This window comes from Mobula hypostoma, chromosome 10 (assembly GCF_963921235.1).
Source record: "Mobula hypostoma chromosome 10, sMobHyp1.1, whole genome shotgun sequence".
NCBI classification, from domain to species: Eukaryota; Metazoa; Chordata; class Chondrichthyes; order Myliobatiformes; family Myliobatidae; genus Mobula; species Mobula hypostoma.
The window spans coordinates 135,204,054-135,226,606 of NC_086106.1; the positions used below are offsets into that span (position 1 = coordinate 135,204,054).

General features: G+C 43.6%; 1 protein-coding gene across 2 annotated transcripts in view; it reads left to right on the forward strand.

Annotated features, from left to right (window-relative positions):
- The window catches only part of mospd1 (motile sperm domain containing 1), a 75,623-nt gene that overhangs the window by 47,228 nt on the left and 5,842 nt on the right, over nucleotides 1–22,553 (forward strand). For both annotated transcript variants that reach the window (XM_063061200.1, XM_063061199.1), the window contains exon 5: nucleotides 10,533–10,694. In XM_063061200.1, coding sequence (XP_062917270.1) covers nucleotides 10,533–10,694 — 162 coding nt within the window. The remainder of the gene's footprint in view (nucleotides 1–10,532; nucleotides 10,695–22,553) is intronic.

Here is a 22,553-nt window from a genome sequence, read left to right on the forward strand (position 1 = left end):
AGCCCCCCAGCCAACCTCAGGGTCGCTTGGCTCGCTGTCATCTAGGGAAACAGCCCTCGGCCCCGCCAAACTGGGTAATTAGTTTGTGTGGATGCTGTGTGATGTACTCCACCCCGCCCAAATAACAGACAATACACCGGATGCGATTAAATGATTTACAGTTTGTAGATATTACTGGAACTATATAATTAATAGAGAATAAAATATAAAAGGAAAATAAAAGGTGCCACACTTATCAAAGTTCAATCTCTTCGTGCACAAACAGTTGGAGCTCAGGACCCCTCTTCTTCACCCCGCGACCCCTCGGACCACCTCGACTGGCCGCCTGGGACCAACAACGGTGGTCAACCAGACGCTCCACACGGGTCCATCTCCGTCTCCTCACTGAACTCGGGGTCCGACCCCATTAGCGGACATCACAGCATCTGGTCCATCCTCTGTCTCTCCCTCCCGCCTTCTCCCCCAAACCCCACGCTTACAGTATCTTCAAATACACCAAAAACATAACAACTATCCCAATTGGTTCGTAACATATTCTCATCACACTCTAAACCAAAACAAGCTGCTAGCCAAAAACTTTCTCAGCGTTTAACATAACAAAGAAGCATTCCCAAGTATAACATAACAAAGAAGCCATTTTAATGAGCCTACGCAGTAGCATAAGAGACAAAACCCCCTTACAATTGTATTTCATTTACCACTCTCTTACCCATTCTCCTAATCTGTCTTGAGTCCTTCTACAGCCTATCTGTTTCCTCAACACAACCTGCCCCAACACCAATCTTTATATTATCTACAAACTTGGCACTAAAGCCATCTATTCAATTATCTAAATCATTGATATACAGCATAAAAAGAAGTGGTCCCAATACTGTCCCCTGTGAAACACCACTAGTCACTGGCAGCCAACCAGAAAAGGATGCTTTTATTCTCACTCGCTGCCTCCTACCAACCAGCCAATGTTCTAACCATGCGAGTAACTTCCCTGTAATGCCATGGGCTCTTAACTTGGTAAGCAGCCTCATGTGCGGCACTCTGTCAAAAGTTTTCTGAAAGTCCAAATATACAATATTCACTGCATCCCTTTATCTATCCTATGTGTAATCTCCTCAAAGGATTCCAGCAAGGTTGTCAGGCAAGGTTTTCCCTTAAGGAAACCATGCTGACTTTGTCCTATCTTGTCCTGTATCACCAAGTGCTCCATAACATCATCCTTAACAATTGACTTCAACATCTAACAATCTAATGAGAGACTAACTGGTCTACCATTTCTTTTCTGCTGCCTTCCTCCTTTCTTAAATAGTGGAGTGACATTTGCAATTTTCCAGTCCTCTGGCACCATGCCAGAGTCCAGTGATTTTTGCAAGATCATTACTAATGCCACCACAATCTCTAACGCTACCTCTTTCAGAACCCTAGGGTGCAGCCCATCTGGTCTGGGTGACTTTTGTACCCTGAGGTTTTTCAGCTTTTTGAGCACCTTCTCTCTTGAAATAGTAACTGCACTCACTTCCTCTTCCCTTCGACACCTGGCACATTGCTGGTGTCTTCCACAGTGAAGACTGATGCAAAATACTCATTTAATTCATCTGCCATCTCCTTGTCCCTACTATTATTTCTCCAGTCTCATTTTCTAGCGGTCCTGTATCCACTTTCATCTCTCATTTATTTTTTACATATTTTAAAAAGCTTTTACCATCCACTTTGATATTGTTTGCTAGATGCTTTCATATTTCATCTCTTTCCTCCGAATGATTCTTTTAGTTGCTCTCTGTAGATTTTTAAAATCTTTCCAATCCTCTGTCTTCACACTAATTTTTGCTTTGTTGTATACCCTCTCTTTTGCCATTTGAGCATTTCTTTGTTTTTGGAATACATCTATCCTGCACCTTTCACATTGTTCCCAGAAACTCACACCATTTGCTGCTCTGATGTGATCCCTCCCAGCATCTCCTTCCAATTTACTTTGGCCAACTCCTGTCACATACCACTGTACAGTGGCTTGCAAAAGTTTGGGCACCCCGGTCCAAATTTCTGTTTCTGTGAATAGCTAAGCGAGGAAAAGATGAACTGATTTCCAAAAGGCATAAAGTGAAAGATGACACATTTCTTTAATATTTTAAGCAAGAAAACTTTTTTATTTCCATCTTCTACAGTTTCAAAATAACAAAAAAGGAAAAGGGCCCGAAGCAAAAGTTTGGGCACCCTGCATGGTCAGTACTTAGTAACACCCCCTTTGGCAAGTATCACAGCTTGTAAACGCTTTCTGTAGCCAGCTAAGAGTCTTTCAATTCTTGTTTGGGGGATTTTCGCCCATTCTTCCTTGCAAAAGGCTTGTAGTTCTGTGAGATTCTTGGACTGTCTTGCATGCACTGCTCTTTTGACGTCTATCCACAGGTTCTCGATGATGTTTAGGTCAGGGGACTGTGAGGGCCATGGCCAAAAAGTTCTATTCAAAAAGTTCCAAGGAGCATCTAAACAAGCCTGATGCATTTTGGAAACAAGTCCTGTGGACTGATGAAGTTAAAATAGAACTTTTTGGCAGCAATCAGCAAATGTATGTTTGGAGAAAAAAGGGTGCAGAATTTCATGAAAAGAACTCCTCTCCAACTGTTAAGCACGGGGGTGGATCGATCATGCTTTGGGCATGTGTTGCAGCCAGTGGCACGGGGAACATTCACTGGTAGAGGGAAGAATGAATTCACTTAAATACCAGCAGATTCTGGAAGCAAACATCACACCGTCTGTAAAAAAAGCTGAAGATGAAAAGAGGATGGCTTCTACAACAGGATAATGAACCTAAACACACCTCAAAATCCACAATGGACTACCTCAAGAAGCACAAGCTGAAGGTTTTGCCATGGCCCTCACAGTCTCCTGACCTAAACATCATCGAGAATCTGTGGATAGACCTCAAAAGAGCAGTGTATGCAAGACGGTCCAAGAATCTCTCAGAACTACAAGCCTTTTGCAAGGAAGAATGGGCGAAAATCCCCCAAACAAGAATTGAAAGACTCTTAGCTGGCTACAAAAAGCGTTTATAAGCTGTGATACTTGCCAAAGGGGGTGTTGCTAAGTACTGACCATGCAGGGTGCCCAAACTTTTGCTTTGGGCCCTTTTCCTTTTTTGTTATTTTGAAACTGTAAAAGATGGAAATAAAAAAGTTTTCTTAAAATATTAAAGAAATGTGGCATCTTTAACTTTATGCCTTTTGGAAATCAGTTAATCTTTTCCTTGCTTTGCTATTCACAGTAACAGAAATTTTGACCAGGGATGTCCAGACTTTTGCATGACACTGTAATTTCTTTAACTCCACCAAAGTACTGCTATTTCAGACTTTACTTTCTCCCTATCAAATTTCAAGTTGAACCCAATCAGACTGTGATCACTTTTTCTAAGGGTTCTTTTACCTTAAGCTCTCTAATCACTTCCTGTTCACTACATAACACCCAGTCCAGTATAGCTGATCCCCTAGTAGGCTCAGCAACAAACTGCTCTAAAGAGCTATCTCGTAGATACTCAACATGCTCACTCTCTTGGGATCCATTTACAATCTGAATTTCCCCATAACACTCGCTTCGCCTAGCGGCTTAATATAGGCGGTGACCAAACTTAAGAAATCTCGTTTGGGTGGATGCTGCGCGATGTGTTCCCTGTTACAAATCAGTACCCCGAAATAACAAACAGTACACAGTATGCGATTAAACAATTAAGCTTTATAACTCTTATTTTGACTATATAGTTAGTAGAGAAATGAAATAAATTTTAAAAAAGGGCCCCAAATCTTATTAAACAGTCTGTGCACAAAGTTGGAGCTCACTCATAGGCCGATCGGTCCCCATTGACCTCCTCTGATCGTTGCAGCCCTTCGGACCCTTGTTCCGAGTCCACCCCGTCCGCTGGTCTACCAAATCTCTCCATTCGCGTCTTCTCTCTTCATCTCTCTCTCCGTCTCTCTGGCAAAAGCCCGCGAAATCAACTGTTTCCAGATTCACAAGACGGCAACAAAATCCTGATTGGCTAACATGCATCCATAGTCCTATTATCTCCAGTCATAACCCAAACATTCCTGCTACAGAGAAACCATTACTTCAGCAGTGAACATTACAACAAAGCCACTACATTAGCAGTGAAACCTTACAGTGCATTACTCTCCCCTCACCAAATTTAGTCATGTCTTCATGACGTTGAGATAATTCGCCAACCCTTCCTGCAAAATACAAACGTACAAAGCCCAATCCAGGTGCAAAAGGCAGTGACAAAGCTCCCCAAAACAGTAAAGATCACGCCCTGTTCCCCAGGCACTACATAGGCCAACCTATCCAGTGGTCTCCTAATTCTCTGAGACCTCCGTACCTCCTCACCTAACCCTTCAGGCTCAGACGATACAGGGGATACTTCGAGTCTACTTGGCGAGCCCTCCTCCGATCTATCACTCATGCCCCCCTGCAACTTGCAGCCCCCAGTCCCGTGTCCAGGCCCCATTTCCTGTCCTTCAGGGTCCCGCTATAACCCAGGCTGCCCACAGATAGCCCCCCCCCACCCCACTTCACCTGACTCAGTGGGAGAAGGGCCACGAGTCCGTTCCTCAATCAATGGGGAGTTAGCGAAAGGCAGCATGTACCACACATCCAGATCATCATCCTCCGAATCAGTATCCCTCTCAGGGGCGGGGCCCGGCTCGGCCTCTCCTGCTGTGGGCCCTGCAGTCGCCCCGTGTTTTTGCAGAGTCCCTTACTAGATGTAGGCTCCAAGTCAGGCTTTGGGTCTACCTGCACCTCTTGTCCCAGGGGCACCAGGTGGTTCTGATGGAGAATCTAGACAGGCCCATTCCCCTCCACGGGTTTCACCCAGAAAACTGGTAGGTTTGGCATCTCTCTCTCCACCACATAGAGCAGCCAGATTAGCCAACTATTTTCTGTTGTAATCTGTGGTCCACATTCCCAGCTACTGTTGGGAGGCCTGTATATAACAGCCATCAGTTTCTTAACTCAACCCACAAGGATTCAACATCTTCTGATCCTATGTCACATCTTTCTACTGATTTGATGTCATTCTTTACCAGCAGAGCCACACCACCCCTTCTGCCTACCTTCCTATCCCTCCGATACAATGTGTAACCTCAGACATTCAGCTCCCAACTACAGCCACGATTCAGTGATGGCCACAACATCATACCCAACAATCTGTAATCGTGCAACAAGATCATCCACCTCATTTCCTATACTCCATGCATTGAGATATAAAACTTTGAGTACTGTATTTGCTACCCTTTTTGATTTTGCATCCCAACTGCACTGATACCCACCCTGCTGGCTGCAATTATGCCCTATCATCAATATGCCATTGCTGACTGTTTTATTGCACGTTATCTTTGCTTTTTTACCATTCGTCTTATTCTGAGTCCCTTCACTCCAGTTCCCACCCTCCTGCCAAATTAATTTAAACCCTCCCCAACAGCTTTCACAAACCTGCCGTGAGAATATTGGTTCCCCTTGAGTTCAGGTGCAACCCGTCACTTTTGAACAGGTCATACCTCCCCCTGAAGAGATCCCAAATATCAAAGAACCTGAAGCCCTGCCCCCCGCACCAGCTTCTCAGCCACATTAATCTGCAAACATCCTGTTTCTATCCTCACTGGCGTGTGACACAGGCAGCAATCCAGAAATTACTACCCAGGAGGTCCTGCTTTCAGCTTTCTACCTAGTTCTCTAAATTCTCTTTTCAGGACCTCTTTGCTTTTCCTTCCTACGTCATTGGTATCAATATGTACCAAGACATCTGGCTGCTCTCCCTCCCCCTCCAAAATGTGGACACTATCCTAGACGTCCCTGACTCTGGCACCTGGGAGGCAACATACTGTCCAGGTGTCCCCTTCATGACCACAGAATCTCCTGTCTGTTCCCCTAACTATTGAGTCCCCTATCACTACCACTTCCCTCTTCTCCCTCCATTCTGCACCACAGACCTATACTCAGTGCCTGTAATCCAGACTCCATGGCATTACCCTGGGAGGTCATCCCCCACAACAGGATCCAAAGCGGTCTACTTATTTTTGAGGGGAATGGCTGCAGTGGTGCTCTGTGCTAACTGTGTATTCACACTTGCATTTCTCCTGATGGTCACCCAGCTACTTGCCTCCTGCAACTTAGGAGTGACTACTTCCCTGTAACGCCGGTGATCTCCTCACACTCCCATACAAGCCAAAGGTCATCTAGCTGCTGTTCCAGATTCCTAACACAGTCTTCAAGGAGCTGCCCTGTCTCTTTTCCTAATCACAGATCAAGTATTGCACTCACAAGGGAAAATCTGCAGATCTGGAAAACTGAGCAACACGGACAAAATGTTGGAGCAACTCAGCAAGCCAGGCAGCATCTATGGAAAAGAGAACAGTTGATGTTTCAGCCCGAAATGTCAAATGTTCTTCTTTCCATAGATGCTGCTTGACCTGCTGAGATCCTCCAGCATTTTGTGTGTGTTGCTGAAGTATTGCACTCTCTTTAATTGGGTCCCCTATAGAAACAGAGAAAATAGGTGCAGGAGTAGGTCATTCGGCCCTTCGAGCCTGCACCGCCATTCAGTATGATCATGGCTGATCATCCAACTCAGAACCCTGTACCAGCCTTCCCCCCATACCCCCTGATCCCTTTAGCCACAAGGGCCATATCTAACTCCCTCTTAAATATAGCCAGTGAACTGGCCTTAACTGTTTCCTGTGGCAGAGAATTCCACAGATTCACCACTCTCTGTGTGAAGAAGTTTTTCCTAATCTCGGTCCTAAAAGGCTTCCCCTTTATCCTCAAACTGTGACCTCAAATTGATTGCTTACTTACTTTATACTTTATTGTCGCCAAACAATTTATACTAGCGCGTACAATCATCACAGTGATGTTTGATTCTGCGCTTCATGCTCCCTGGAGTACAAATTGATAGTAAATATTAAAAATTTAAGTTATAAATCATAAATAGAAAATAGAAAAGAGAAAGTAAGGTAGTGCAAAAAAACCAAGAGGCAGGTCTGGATATTTGGAGGGTACGGTCCAGATCCGGGTTAGGAACCGTTCAGCAGTCTTATCACAGTTGGAAAGAAGTTGTTCCCAAATCTGGCCGTACGAGTCTTCAAGCCTGAGCCTTCTCCCAGAGGGAAGAGGGACGAAAAGTGTGTTGGCTGGGTGGGTCGTGTCCTTGATTATCCTGGCAGCACTGCTCCAACAGCGTGCGGTGTAAGGTGAGTCCAAGGACGGAAGATTGGTTTGTGTGATGTGCTGCACCGTGTTCACGATCTTCTGCAGCTTCTTCCAGTTTTGGACAAGACAACTTCCATACCAGGTTGTGATGCACCCTAGGAGAATGCTTTCTATGGTGCATCTATAAAATTAGTGAGGGTTTTAGGGGACAGGCCAAATTTCTTTAGCTTTCTCAAGGAAACTTTCCTGAATATATTTGACAAACACTTTCCCATCCAGCCCTTCTACAGTATGGGAGTCCCAGCCAATATGTGGAAAAGTTAAAATCACCTACTATCACAACTTCATATTTCTTGCAACAAACAGTCTGCGATCTCTCTACAAAATTGTTCCTTTAAATCCTATTGGGCGGTCCACTAACACGGTTATAATTCCACTAACACGGTTGTGCAAACGTAAATTTGCCAGATCAAATAACCACAGCACAAAAAGATTGTTACTTATCTCTTAAAAACGCAAACAACAGGAATTCTGCAGATGTTGGAAATTCAAGCAACACACATAAAAGTTGCTGGTGAACGCAGCAGGCCAGGCAGCACCTCTTCCTAGAGATGCTGCCTGGCCTGCTGTGTTCACCAGCAACTTTTATGTGTGTTACTTATCTTTTCACCAGTTTATTTCTTCTATCTCAGCTGGTGACTGAACTTGGTCCCGACATCAGGGGAGAGGTGTTCTCATCCCACCGGTGGTTCAACACATTCACTGCCTGACGTCAGAATTGTTACAAGTTATAAGGTCACCAATACAAAAGAACAGTCAGGTTGATACAACAGAACAATCAGTTCGATAGACATCCCAGCTACTCAAATAGAGCAAAACTTAATAACTTAGATAAAAGACTCCACTAAAATTTAAATTTTAATTGTCTTAAGCTCCATCAGCAACTGCCTTTTGTCGAAACCAAAAGGTGTGAAAAGACAGGAGACATCTTTTGTGGAGAACTTAACTTTATCAGTTGTACCTTTCTTGTTCCTCATTTACATCCGTAGAGCCTCACTAGAAGAGTTTTCCAGTCTGTCGTATCTGAGCACTACTGTGACATTTCCCCTGATGAATATTGCCATCTCTTCTCATTAATCCCTCCTGCTCTATGAGATCTAAAACAACGGAACCCCAAAATATTGAACTGCTAGTCCTGCCCTTCTTGCAGCCAAGTCTCAATAGTGGCAACAATGTCATAATTCCACGTGCTGATCCATGCCTTAAGCTTATAGAACATAGAACATACAACATAGCATTGTACAGCACATTACAGGTCCTTCGACCCACAATGTTGTGCCATATAACCTACTCTGGAAACAGCCTAGAATTTCTCCAGCGCATAGCCCTCTATTTTTCTAAGCTCCTTGTATCTATCTAAGAGGCTCTTAAAAGTCCCTATTGTATCCGCTTCCACCAACGCCGCTGGCAGTGCATTCCACACACCCATCACTCGCTGTGTGAAAAAACTTACCCCTGACATCCTCTCGGTACCTATTTCCAAGCACCTTAAAACTACTCTCCCTCAAGTTGGCCATTTCAGCCCTGGGGAGAAAAGCCTCTAGCTATCCACACCATCAATGCCCCTCATCATCTTATACACCTGTATCAGGTCACCTCTCATCCTCCATCGTTCCAAGGAGAACAGGCTAAGATCACTCAATCTGTTCTCATAAGGTAACACCCTCCAACATCTGGCAACATCCTTGTAAATCTCCTCTACACTAAGATATTGTATATAGCTGTAACATTACCTCATGGCTCTTGAACTCAATCCCATGGCTGATGAGTGCCAACACTGTCAACCTGCATAGCAGCTTTGAGTTGTGTCATGTACACGGACCCCAAGGTCTCTCAGATCCTGCACACTGCCAAGAGTCTTACCATTAATACTATATTGTGTCTTCAAATTTGACCTACCAAAATGAACCACTTCACACTAATGGGGGTTGAATCCATCTGCTACTTCTCAGCCCAGTTCTGTATCCTATTGAAGTCCTGCTGTAACTTCTGACAGCGCTCCAGACTATCCACAACATCCCCAACTTTTGTGTCATCAGCAAACTTACTAATCCACCCTTCTACTTCTGCATCCAGGTCATTTATAAAAATCTGCCTTTATGTAAACTCATCTGCCTTTAACTCCAGAGTCACAGTATTCCCTTTGTTTTCTGCACTCCTCATTTCTGCAACTTAAACCACAGTTGTTTTCTCATTTTACTGTTTTGACGGAAAGTCATAACATGAAACGTTATCTTGATTTATTTTCTTCACAGATGCTACCTGGTGTACTGAGTATTTGGATTTGAATCAAATTGACTTTGTTTCTTACATCCTTCACATACACGAGGAGTAAAAATCTTTACGTTACATCTCTGTCTCAATGTGCAATGTGCAATTTATAGTAATTTGTAATAAACAGTATGTGCAACAGGAATATATGACAATGTAACATAGAAATACAATTGTATGAGCTTGAATTAATCAGTCTGATGGCCTGGTGGAAGAAGCTGTCCTGGAGCCTGTTGGTCCTGGCTTTTATGCTGCGATACCATTTCCCAGATGGTAGTGTATGTAGGCTTAACAATATCTTGCCCCACAATCACTCCACTGTCTCTTTTGGCACTCTGGTTCACATCTCCCTGTAAACTGTAAATCCCTCCCCCTGTACAGCACTAGCAAACTTCTCACCAGGATACCAGTCCCCCTCCACTTCAGGTACACACCGTTCCTTCTATACAGGTCCCACCTTCCCCAAAAGGGAGCCCAATCTGAAGGGCTCCCTCATGCACCATCTCTTTTAGCCGTATGTTAAGCTGTAAGATCTTCCTAAGTGTATTATCTTCCTGTGCTGTAGTGTTCTATGAGTCTAAACATTAAATCCCTGCAACAAACAGAACAAGGTTTCCCTTCTCTTGATTAAAAGTGTTGAGTTTATATTTTTCCATTCTGCTGGGACCTGCTTAGAATCTGAAAAGGTTCAGTGGATTATAATCAATGGATCCACTGCTCTGATACCTTTTTGGTATCTAGGATTTCGCTATTAGCTCCAGGAACTTTATCAGCTTGTAATCCTTTCACTGATTAACATCAGTAAAGATCCTCATTCCTAATTGTCCATCGTCCTTTACTATATTCGGGATGCAGTTTCCATATCCTCTACAAGGAAAACACTAAAGTCTCAGCCACTTGTTCCCCTGTTTTCTTCCTTCTCTGCTGCTCTGGGTTCCTCATCTAGTTTCACCATACACGTAGCTTCATCAACTGGCTTTCGATAGTCTCATTAATGTCTCATTAATTTTCAGAATCAAGAACAGTGTCCTCAGGACCCAGCTTGCTTACTGTCTTCCTGGGAATCATCTGCATTGCAGTGTTGATGTTACCAACACTCGGAGAAGCGGAATCCCTGGTGCCCGTCTACCTCCACTTGAGTGTCAATCAGAAGTTAGTTGCTGCTTATGTTCTGGGTAAGCATGCTTCAGATTAAATACAGAGAATTCTGTGCTTAGGAAGAGGACAGCACAGGAACAAGTCATCCAGCCCATGATGTTGTACGGAACATTGCTAACTAATCATGCCTAATTATTCTAATCGCTCCTACCTGCACATGGTCCATATCCCTCCATTTTCTGCCCATTTATGTGTCTGCCTTAGAGCTCTTCAACACCTTTATTGTATCTGCCTCACCACCACCCCTGGCAGGCACCCACTACTCTCTAGGTTTAAAAAAAACCGCACATCTCCTTTGAATTTTCGCCCTCTCATCTTAATTACATTTCCTCTAGTTTTGACCCTGGACAAAAGACATTGGGTGTTTTAATTGTCTGTACCTTTCTCTCAATTCGGAAATTCCAGAGGAAGCAGCCCCAAGTTTGTCCAGACTATCCTTACAACACATGCCCTCTAATCCTGGAAGCATCTTGGTATACCTTTTTATAAATCTGCAATATAACTTCCTGACTTAACTCAGTCCCTTGACTAATGAAGACAAGCCTGCTATACATCTTCACCATTCTGTTAACCCGTGTCGCAGCTGTCAGGGAGCTGTGTACTTAGACCCCAGGATGTTCCTGTACGTCAACTCCATATGCTGGGTCCATGTGTGGGCCATTTTACCTGTGGTTCACTACATGAGGGACAGGTGCAACTTTACTGAGTGCAATGTGATGTATTTTAAGACGTTAAGCCATGGCAGGAATTACACACTAAATGGTCAGGCCCTGGGGAGTCTTTGTAGAACAGAGGGATTGAGGGGCACAGGCACATCGTGCCTGAAAGTGGGGGCATAGTAAACAGGGTAGTAAAGAAGGCCTTTGGCCTTTATCGGTCAGGGCACTGAGTACAGCAGTTGAGGCATCATTGGTTAAACCGTATCAGGAGAATTGTGTGCAGTTTGAGTCCCTAACACCATACGACTTAGCAGCAAGATTAGGCCATTTGGCCCATTGAGTCTGCTCCACCATTTATTAACCCTCTCAAACCCATTCTGTAACCTTTGATGCCCTAACTAAAGTTGGATGGCAATGAAACCACAGAGTGCCAGAATAGATAGTGGAGTGGTTGTGAAGACAGATGTTATTAGGACCTCAGATAAAATCAGGAATCAGAAGGTTCAGCGTGTGGGACTAACGTTCTGAGTTGCGTATATTTCAATGCAAGAAGTATTGTAGAAAAGGTAGATGAGTTCGGCATGGATCAACACCTGGAATTGTGAAATTGTAGCCATTAGTGAGACTTTTTTGCAAGAGGGGCAGGACTGGCAGTTGAGTATTTTGGGTTTCCATTGATTTAGAACCATAGAACCATAGAAACTACAGCACAGAAACAGGCCCTTTGGCCCTTCTTGGCTGTGCCGAACCATTTTCTGCCTAATCCCACTGACCTGCACACGGACCATATCCCTCCATACACCTCCCATCCATGTATCTGTCCAATTTATTCTTAAATGTTAAAAAAGAACCCGCATTTACCACCTCATCTGTCAGCTCATTCCATACTCCCACCACTCTCTGTGTGAAGAAGCCCCCACTAATGTTCCCTTTAAACTTTTCCCCCCTCACCCTTAACCCATGTCCTCTGGTTTTTTTCTCCCCTTGCCTCAGTGGAAAAAGCCTGCTTGCATTCACTCTATCTATACCCATCATAATTTTATGTACCTCTATCAAATCTCCCCTCATTCTTCTACGCTCCAGGGTATAAAGTCCTAACCTATTCAACCTTTCTCTGTAACTGAGTTTCTCAAGTCCCAGCAACATCCTTGTAAACCTTCTCTGCACTCTTTCAACCTTATTTATATCCTTCCTGTAATTTGGTGACCAAAACTGAACACAATACTCCAGATTCGGCCTCACCAATGCCTTATACAACCTCATCATAACATTCCAGCTCTTATACTCAATACTTCGATTAATAAAGGCCAATGTACCAAAAGCTCTCTTTACGACCCCATCTACCTGTGACGACACTTTTAGGGAATTTTGTATCTGTATTCCCAGATCCCTCTGTTCCACTGCACTCCTCAGTGCCTTACCATTAACCCTGTATGTTCTACGTTGGTTTGTCCTTCCAACGTGCAATACCTCACACTTGTCAGTATTAAACTCCATCTGCCATTTTTCAGCCCATTTTTCCAGCTGGAAAGTCCCTCTGCAGGCTCTGAAAACCTTCCTCACTGTCTACTACACCTCCAATCTTTGTATCATCAGCAAACTTTATTTAGATGCAACAGAGCGGGAAGGGTTACAGGGAAAGGGGTGGCGTTACTAGTCAGGGAAAATATCACAGCAGTGCTCAGTCAGGACAGACTGGAAAACTCATCTAGTGAGGCTTTATGGGTGGAACTGAGGTATAAGAAAAGTATGACCATGTTAATGAGGTTATATTATAGACCACCCAACGGTTCTTGGGATCTAGTGGAACAAATTTGTAATGAAATTGCACACTTACAAGAAACATAAGGTTAACATTTACGCAATGCCTACAAGAAGGCTGTTCAGAGCAGCTCATGGTGAAAACCACTAGGGGATCAGCTCTTCTAGATTTGGTGCTGTGCAATGAACAGGAATTGATTCGATAGCTTAGGGTAAAGCAGTGATCATAATATGGTAGAATTCACCCTACAATTTGAGAAGGAGAAGCTAAAGTCAGATGCATTAGTATTATAGTGGAGCAAAGGGAATTACAGAGACATGAGAGGAGCTAGCCAAAATTCATTGGAAGGGAACACTAGTAGGGGTGACAGCAAAGCTGGAGTTTCTGGGAGCAGTTTGAAAAATAAAGGACAGATACATTCCAAAGAAGTAGTATTTTAAATGCAGGATGATGCAACCATGACTGACGAGAAGTCAAAGCCAATATAATAGAGCAAAAATTAGTGGGAAGTTAGAGGATGGGAATCTTTTAAAATCCAACAGAGGGCAACAAAAAAGTCACAACGAAGGAAAAGATGGAATATGAAGAGAGGCTAGCCAATAATATTAAAGAGTATATCAAAAGTTTCTTCAGATATATAAAGTGTAAAAGAAAAGTGAGACTAGATATTAGACTGCTGGAAAATGATGCTGGAGAGGTAGTAATGGGGGAGGGGCAAGGAAATGGCAGATATTTGAAACTAACTCAGTGCTTGGTGGCTACTTTATCAGGTACTGTACATGTGGTGTAGCTCATACACTTCAAGGTTCAACATGTCACACATTCAGAATTCTTTTCTGCAAGTTTCTTTCACTGTGGAAGACATTAGCAGTATTCTGAAAACTTGACAGTGTCAGGGGGCACAAGTGTGTGAAGTTGCCATTATTAGCAAGAAGGTGCTTGGGAAACTGAATGGTCTGAAGGTTGGCAAGTCATCTGGACCAGATGGTCTACACCCAGGGTTCTGAAAGAGGTGGCTGACGGGATTGTGGAGGCATTAGTAATGATCTTTCAAGAATCACAGGATTCTGGAATTGTTCTGGAAGACTGGATATTGTAAATTTCACTCTACTCTTCAAGAAGGGAGAGGGGCCGAAGAAAGGAGACTATGGACCAGTTAGTCTGACCTCCGTGGTTGGGAAGATGTTAGAATTGGTTGTTAAGGATGTGGTTTCAGAGTACTTAGGGATACAAGATAAACACAAGCCAAAGTCAACATGGTTCCCTTAAGGGAAAATCTTGCTTAACAAATCTGTTGGAATTCTTTGAAGAAATAACAATCAGGATAGACAAAGGAAAATCGATGGATGTTGTGTACTTGGATTTTCAGAAGTCCTTTGATCAGGTGTCACACATGAGGTTGTTTAACAAGTTAAGAGTTGGTGGCATTACAGGAAAAATGGTAGCATGGATAGAATATTAGCTGATTGGCAGGAGGCAAAGAGTGGTAATAAAGGGAACCTTTGTGCTTGGCTGTCAGTGACTAGTGCTGTTCCACAGGGTCTGTGTTGGGACCACTTCTTTTTACGTTATATGTCAATGATTTGGATGACAGAATTGATGGCAGGGTAGTGTTGAGAAAGCAGAGAGACTATACAGAAGGACTTAGACAGATTAGGAGAATAGGCAGGTGGAATACAGACTTGGGAAATGTATGATCATGCACTTTGGTAGAAGTAATAGAGGTGTAGACTGTTTTCTAAATGCAGAGAAGATTCAAAAATCTGAGATGCGAGGAACTTGGGAGTCCTCATGCAGGATTCTTTGAAGGTTAATTTTCAGTTGATTCGGTGGTGAGGAAGGTAAATGCAATGTTTGCATTCATTTCGAGAGGATTAGGATATTGAAAGCATGGATGTAATGTTGAGGTTTTATAAGGCATTAGTGAGGGCTCACTTGGTGTATTTTGAGCAGTTGTAGACCTGTGATCCTAGAAAGGATGTACTGACTTTTGAGAGGGTTCAAAGGAGGTTCACAGAAATGATTTGGGATTGCACTGGAACTGTGTTCACTGGAGTTCAGAAGAATGAAGGGAATTTTGCATTAAAATCAATCAGATGTTTCCTATGGTGGGAGAGTCTAAGACCAGAGGATACAGCCTGTAAATTCTCTGTTTAGAATGGAGTTGAGGAGGAATTTCTTCAGCCAGAGAGTCATGAATTTTTGGAATTTGTTGCCATATGTGGCTGTGGAGGCCACGTTATTGGGTATATTTAGGCAGAGGTTGATAGATTCTTGATTAGTCTGGGCATGAAGGGATACGGGGAGAAGGCAAATAATTGGGGCTGAGAGGGAAATGGATTAACAGAGTTGAAATGGTGGAGGAGACTCCAGGTGAAGTGGTCTAATTCTGCTCCTATATCTCATGGTAGTGATAATAGGTGATTTTAACTTTCCACATATTACCTGGGATATCCATATTGTAATGATGGGATGAGATAGAGTTTGACAAGTGTGTTCAGGAAAGTTCTAGAATCATAGAAAACTACCGCATAGGAAAAGGACCTTCGTCCCATCTAGTGCATGCAGAAAACATGTAAACCTGCCCTCCATATCCCTACCATCCATGTACCTATCCAAACTTTGCTCAAACATTGAAATCGAATTTGCATGTCCCACTTGTGCCGGCAGCTCATTCCACACTCTCACAGCCCTCTGAGTGAAGAAGTTTCCCCTCATGTTCCCCTTAAACTTTTCACCTTTTACCTGTAACCCATGACTTCTGATTGTAGTCCCACCCAACCTTAGTGGAAAAAAACCTGCTTGTATTTACTCTACATGTAATTTTGTATACCTCTATCAAATCTTCTCTCAATCCTCTATGTTCTAAATATTAGACCTAACTTATTCAATCTCTCCTTAGAACTCAGGTCCTCCAGACTCAGCAACATTCTTGTAAGTTTTCTCTGTACTCTTTCAACCACATTTACATCTTTCCTGTATGCAGATGACCAGAACTGCCCACAATACTCCAAACAAGGCCTCACCAATGTCCTGTACAAGTTCAACACATATCCCATCTCCTGTACTCAGTTCTTTGATTTATAAAGGCCAACGTGTCAAAAGCTTTCTATCTGTGATGCCACTTTCAACGAATTATGGACCTGTATTCCTGGATCCCTTTGTTCTACCACACTTAGCGCCCAAGTGATCACTGTGTAAGACCTACCTTGGTTCATTCTACCAAAGTGCAAAACCTGCAGTAAGACCACAAGACCTTAAGGCATGGGAGCAGATTTTGGCCATTCAGCCTGTCGAGTCTGCTCTGCCATTCCATCATGGGTGATCCTGGATCCCACTCAACCTCATATACCTGCCTTCTCACTGTATCCTTTGATGTCCTGACCGATCAGGAAGTGATCAACTTTTGCCTTAAATATACCCACAGACTTGATCTCCACCTCAGACTGTGTCAGAGCATTCCACAGATTCACTACTCTTTAGCTACAAAAAAAAATTCTCTTTACCTCTGTTTGAAAAGATCACCCCTTAATTTCGAGACTGTGCCCTCTAGTTCTGGACACTCCCACCACACAAAACATCCTCTCCACATCCACATTATCTAGTCCTTTCAACATTTGGTGGGTTTCAAGGAAATCTCCCCCCCCCACACCCCCACATTCTTCTCAATTACAATGAGAACAGGACCAAAGCTGCCAAACTCTCCTTCATTCCCAGAATCATCCTCGTGAACCTCCTCTGGACTCTCTCCAATGATGTGGGAACCAAAACTGTTGACAATACTTCCAGTGTGGCCTGACTAGTTTCTTATAAAGGCTCAGCATTATCTCTTTGCTTTTATATTGTATTTCCCTTGAAATAAATGCCAACATTGCATTTGCCTTCTCTACCACAGACGTAACCTGCAAGTTGGAGTCTTGCACGAAGACCTTCTGCACCTCTGATACTAGACACTAGAAGACCCTTCGGCCCTTGATGTTGTGCTGACCCATATATTCCTTAAAAAAGACATACTAAACCCACACTACCCCATAACCCTCTATTTTTCTTTTATCCATGTGCCTGTCCAAGAGGCTCTTAAATACCCCTAATGTTTTAGCCTCCACCACCATCCCTGGCAAGTCATTCCAGGCACACACAACCCTCTGTGTAAAAAAAAACTTACCCCTGATGTCTCCCCTAAACTTCCCTCCCTTAACTTTGTACATATGCCCTCTGGTGTTTGCTATTCGTGCCCTGGGAAACAGGTACTGGCTATCCACCCTATCTATGCCTCTCATAATCTCGGTAACCTCTATCAAGTCTCCTATCATCTTTCTACACTCCAAAGAGAAAAGTCTCAGCTCTGCTAACCTTGCCTCATAAGATTTGGTTTCCAATCCAGGCAACATCCTGGTAAATCTCCTCTGCACCCTCTCCATAGCTTCCACATCCTTCCTATAATGAGGTGACCAGAACTGAACACAATACTCTTAAGTGTGGTCTCACCAGAGATTTGTAGAGTTGCAACATGACCTCTCTGCACTTGAACTCAATCCCCTATTAATGAAGCTTAGCATCCCATAGGCTTTCTTAACTATCCTATCAAGCTGTGCAGCGACCTTGAAGGATGTATGGATTTGAACCCCAAGGTCCCTCTGTTCATCCACACCATTAACCCTGTACTCAGCCTTCTGGTTTGTCCTTCCAAAATGCATCACCTCACACTTATCTGGATTGAACTCCATCTGCTACTTTTCTGCCCAACTCTGCATTCTGTCTATATCTTCTTGTAACCTTCGACAACCTACAGCTCCATCCACAACTCCTCCAATCTTCGTGTCATCCACAAACTTATTGACCCATCCTTCCGCCTCTTCATCCAGGTCATTTATAAAAATGATTAAGAGCAGGGGTCCCAGGACAGATCCTTGTGGCACTCCACTAGTCACCAACCTCCAGGCAGAATACTTTCCTTCCACTACTACCCTCTGCTTTCTTCCTTTAAGCCAATTTTTAACCAAACGCCAAGGTTCCACTGATCCCATGTCTCATGACTTTCTGGATGAATCTCCCGTGGGGGACCTTGTCAAATGCCTTGCTAAAATCCATGTAGACCACATCTACTGCCCTACCCTCATCAATTTCATTTGTTACCTCTTCAAAAAACTCAATTAGGCTCGTGAGGCACGACCTTCCCTTCACAAAGCCATGTTGACTATTCTTGAGTAGACTGTACTTCTCCAAGTGCTCGTAGATCCTATCCTTAAGAATCCTTTCCAATAGCTTGCAGACCACCGACGTAAGACTCACCGGTCTGTAGTTCCCAGGATTCTCCCTATTACCTTTTTTAAACAAGGGAACTACATTTACCATTCTCCAATCCTTCGACACCTCCTCTGCAGCTAAAGAGGATTCAAAGATCATAGCTACTGCTCCAGCAATCTCTTCTCTCACTTCCCACATCAATCTGGGGTATATCACGTCCAGCCCTGGGGACTTATCAAACTTGATGTTTTTAAGAAGATCCAACATTTCTTCTTCCTTAATCTCCACATTGTCCAGCACACAGGCCTGTCCTATTTCGACCTCACCCTGATCAAGGTCCTTTTCACTTGTGAATACTGAAGCAACGTATTCATTTAGGACCTCCCCAATCTCGTCCGCCTCCAGGCACATGTTGCCTTCTTTATCCTTTAGCGACCCCACCTTCATTCTTGTCATCCTTCTGTTCTTCACATACACATAGAATGCCTTGAGGTTCTCCTTAAACCTACATGCCAAGGCCTTCTCATGCCCCCTTTGAGCTCTCCTAAGTCCTTTCTTAAGCTCCTTCCTGGCTACCCTATATTTCTCATGAGCCCCTCCTGCTTCCTGCTTCTTATATCTAACATATGCTTCCTTCTTCCTCTTGACGAGTTGCCTCACGTGTTTTGTCAGCCACAGTTCCCTTTTCCTACCATTTTTTTTTCCTTGTCTCAGTGGGATAAACCTATCCTGAACCCACCACAAGTGGTCGCTAAACTTCCTCCACATTACTTCTGTGCTTTCACCCTTGAACATCTGTTTCCAATTTACTCTCGCTAATTCCTGCCTCATCCCTTCACAGTTAGCCCTTCCCCAGTTAAGCACTTTCCCATTTTGTCTGTTTTATCCTTTTCCATAGCTATGCTGAAGCTAGGGGAGTTGTGGTCACTCTCACCAAAATGCTCCCCCACCAAAAGGTCTGCCACCTGACCAGGTTCATTACCCAGAACTAGATCCAATATGGCCTCTCCTCTCGTCGGCCGGTCCACATACCGTGTCAGAATCCTTCTTGAACACACCTGACAAATTCAGCCCCATCTATCCCCCTTGCAGTCGGGAGGTGCCAGTCAATATGAGGGAAGTTTAAATCACCCATAACTACAACCCTGTATTTCCTGGACCATTCTAAAATTTGCCTGCTTATCTGCTCCTCGGTGTTCCGAGGGCTAATTGGGACCTACAGACTACTCCCAGCACAGTGATTGATCCCTTCCTATTTCTGACTTCCACCCACACCGACTCAGTGGACACTCCCTCTGCAGCGTCCTCCCTTTCCATAGCCGTGATACTATCCCTGACCAGTGACCAGTGATGCTTCTCCCCCCCGCCCCCTTTTCTACCTCCCATCCTATTCCTTTTAAAACACCTAAACCCCAGTACCTGCATCAGCCAATCCTGCCCTTCCTCCAGCCAAGTTTCAGTAACGGCCACAACATCGTAGTTCCACGTACTGATCCATTCTCTAAGTTCATCCCCTTTATTCCTAATACTCTGATGTTTGAACCTTCGCCCCATTTAGATAATAGTCTGCACTATTTTTCCTTTTACCAAAATGCATTATCATACATTTCCCCAACATGTATTCCGTCTGCCACTTTTTTGTCCATTCTTCCAATTTGTCTAAGTCCTGCTGCAATTGCATTGCTTCCTCAGCACTACCTACCCCTTCACCTATCTTTGTATCATCCACAAACTTTGCTACAATGCCATCAATTCCATTTTCCAAATCATTGACATATAATGTGAAAAGCAGTGGTCCTAAAACTGACCCCTGAGGAACATCACTAGTCACTGGCAACCAACCAGAAAAGGCTCCTTATATTCCCACTTGCTGCCTCCTGCCTGTCAGCCATTCCTCTATCCATGCCAGTATCTCTCCTGTAATGTCATAGGATTTTATCTTGTTAGGCAGCCTCATGTATGGTACCTTATCAAATGCCTTCTGAAGATCCAAATAGGTGACATCTTCTGCCTCTCCTTTGTCCACCCTGCTTGTTACTTCCTCAAAGAACTCTTAACAGATTTCCCTTTACAGAAACAATGCTGACTTTGACTAATTTTATCGTTAGTCTCCAAATACCCCGAAACATCATCCTTAATAATAGACTCCAACACTTTCCCAACCACTAAGGTTAGGCTACCTTTCTTTTGTCTTCCTGCCTTCTTAAAGAGTGGAGAGACATTTACAATCGTCCAGTCCTCTGGTACATGCGAGAATCAAGTGATTCTTAAAAGATCATGACCAATGCATCCATTCTCTTCAGCAACCTGTCTCAGGACTCTGGGATGTAGTCCATCTGGTCCAGGTGACTTATCCTCCTGAAAACCTTTGAGTTTGCCTCGCACTTTTTCCTTTGAAATAGCATTGGCACTCACTCCTGTCCCTTCACACTCACTGACCTCTGGCACACTGCTAGTGTCTTCCACAGTGAAGACAAATGCAAAGTACCTATTAAGTTTATATGCTATTTCTTTGACCCCTATTTCTACCTCACCAGCATCACTTTCCAGTTGTCCAATATCAACTCTCACCTCCCTTTTATGCTTTATATAACTGAAAAAACTTCTGTTATCCTGCTTTGTACTATAGGGTAGTTTGAAACATGGAAAACCTAAAGCACAATACAGGCCCTTCAGCCACGATGTACTTATTTTAGAAATTACCTAGGGTTACCCATAGCCCTCTATTTCTCTAAGCTCCATGTACCTATCCAGGAGTCTCTTAAAAGACCCTATCATATCCGGCTCCACCACCATCACTGGCAGCCCATTCCACGCACTCACCACTTCCTGCGTAAAAAAAACTTACCCCTGACATCTCTTCTGTACCTACTTCCAAGCACCTGAAAACTGTGCCCTCTCGTGTTAGCCATTTCAGCCCTGGGGAAAAGCCTCAGACTATCCACACGATCAATGCCTGTCATTATCTTGTACACCTCTGTCAGGTCACCTCTCATCCTCTGTCGCTCCAAGGAAAAAAGGCCAAGTTCACTCAACCTATTCTCATAAGGCATGCTCCCCAATCCAGACAATATCCTTGTAACTCTCCTCTGCACCCTTTCAATAGTATCCACATCCATCCTATAGTGAGGTGACCAGAACCGACCACAGTACTTCAAGTGGCATCTGACCAGGTCCTATAAAGCTGTAACATTACCTCGCAGCTCTTAAGCTCAATCCCACTGTTTACGAAGGTCAATGCACCATATGCCTTCTGAACTTCAGCCAGCCATCTCTGCTGTGCCATTATCCCTACCAAGGATTGACGGTGGATATGCAATGGCAAGCATTTAAAGGTTGCATGGATGAATTACAACAATTGTTCATCCCAGTTTGGCAAAAGAATAAATCAAGGAAGGTAGTGCACTCGTGGCTGACAAGAGAAATTAGGGATAGTATCAATTCCAAAGAATAAGCATACAAATTAGCCAGAGAAAGTGGCTCACCTAAGGACTGGGAGAAATTCAGAGTTCAGCAGAGGAGGACAAAGGGCTTAATTAGGAAGGGGAAAAAAGATTATGAGAGAAAACTGGCGGGGAACATAAAAACAGACTGTAAAAGCTTTTATAGATATGTAAAAAGGAAAAGACTGGTAAAGACAAATGTAGGTCCCCTGCAGACAGAAACAGGTGAATTGATTATGGGGAGCAAGGACATGGCAGACCAATTGAATAATTACTTTGGTTCTGTCTTCACTAAGGAGGACATAAATAATCTTCCAGAAATAGTAAGGGACAGAGGGTCCAGTGAGATGGAGGAACTGAGTGAAATACATGTTAGTAGGGAAGTGGTGTTAGGTAAATTGAAGGGATTGAAGGCAGATAAATCCCCAGGGCCAGATGGTCTGCATCCTAGAGTGCTTAAGGAAGTAGCCCAAGAAATAGTGGATGCATTAGTGATAATTTTTCAAAACTCGTTAGATTCTGGACTAGTTCCTGAGAATTAGAGGGTGGCTAATGTAACCCCACTTTTTAAAAAAGGAGGGAGAGAGAAACCGGGGAATTATAGACCGGTTAGCCTAACGTCGGTGGTGGGGAAACTGCTGGAGTCAGTTATCAAGGATGTGATAACAGCGCATTTGGAAAGCGGTGAAATGATCGGACAAAGTCAGCATGGATTTGTGAAAGGAAAATCATGTCTGACGAATCTCATAGAATTTTTTGAGGATG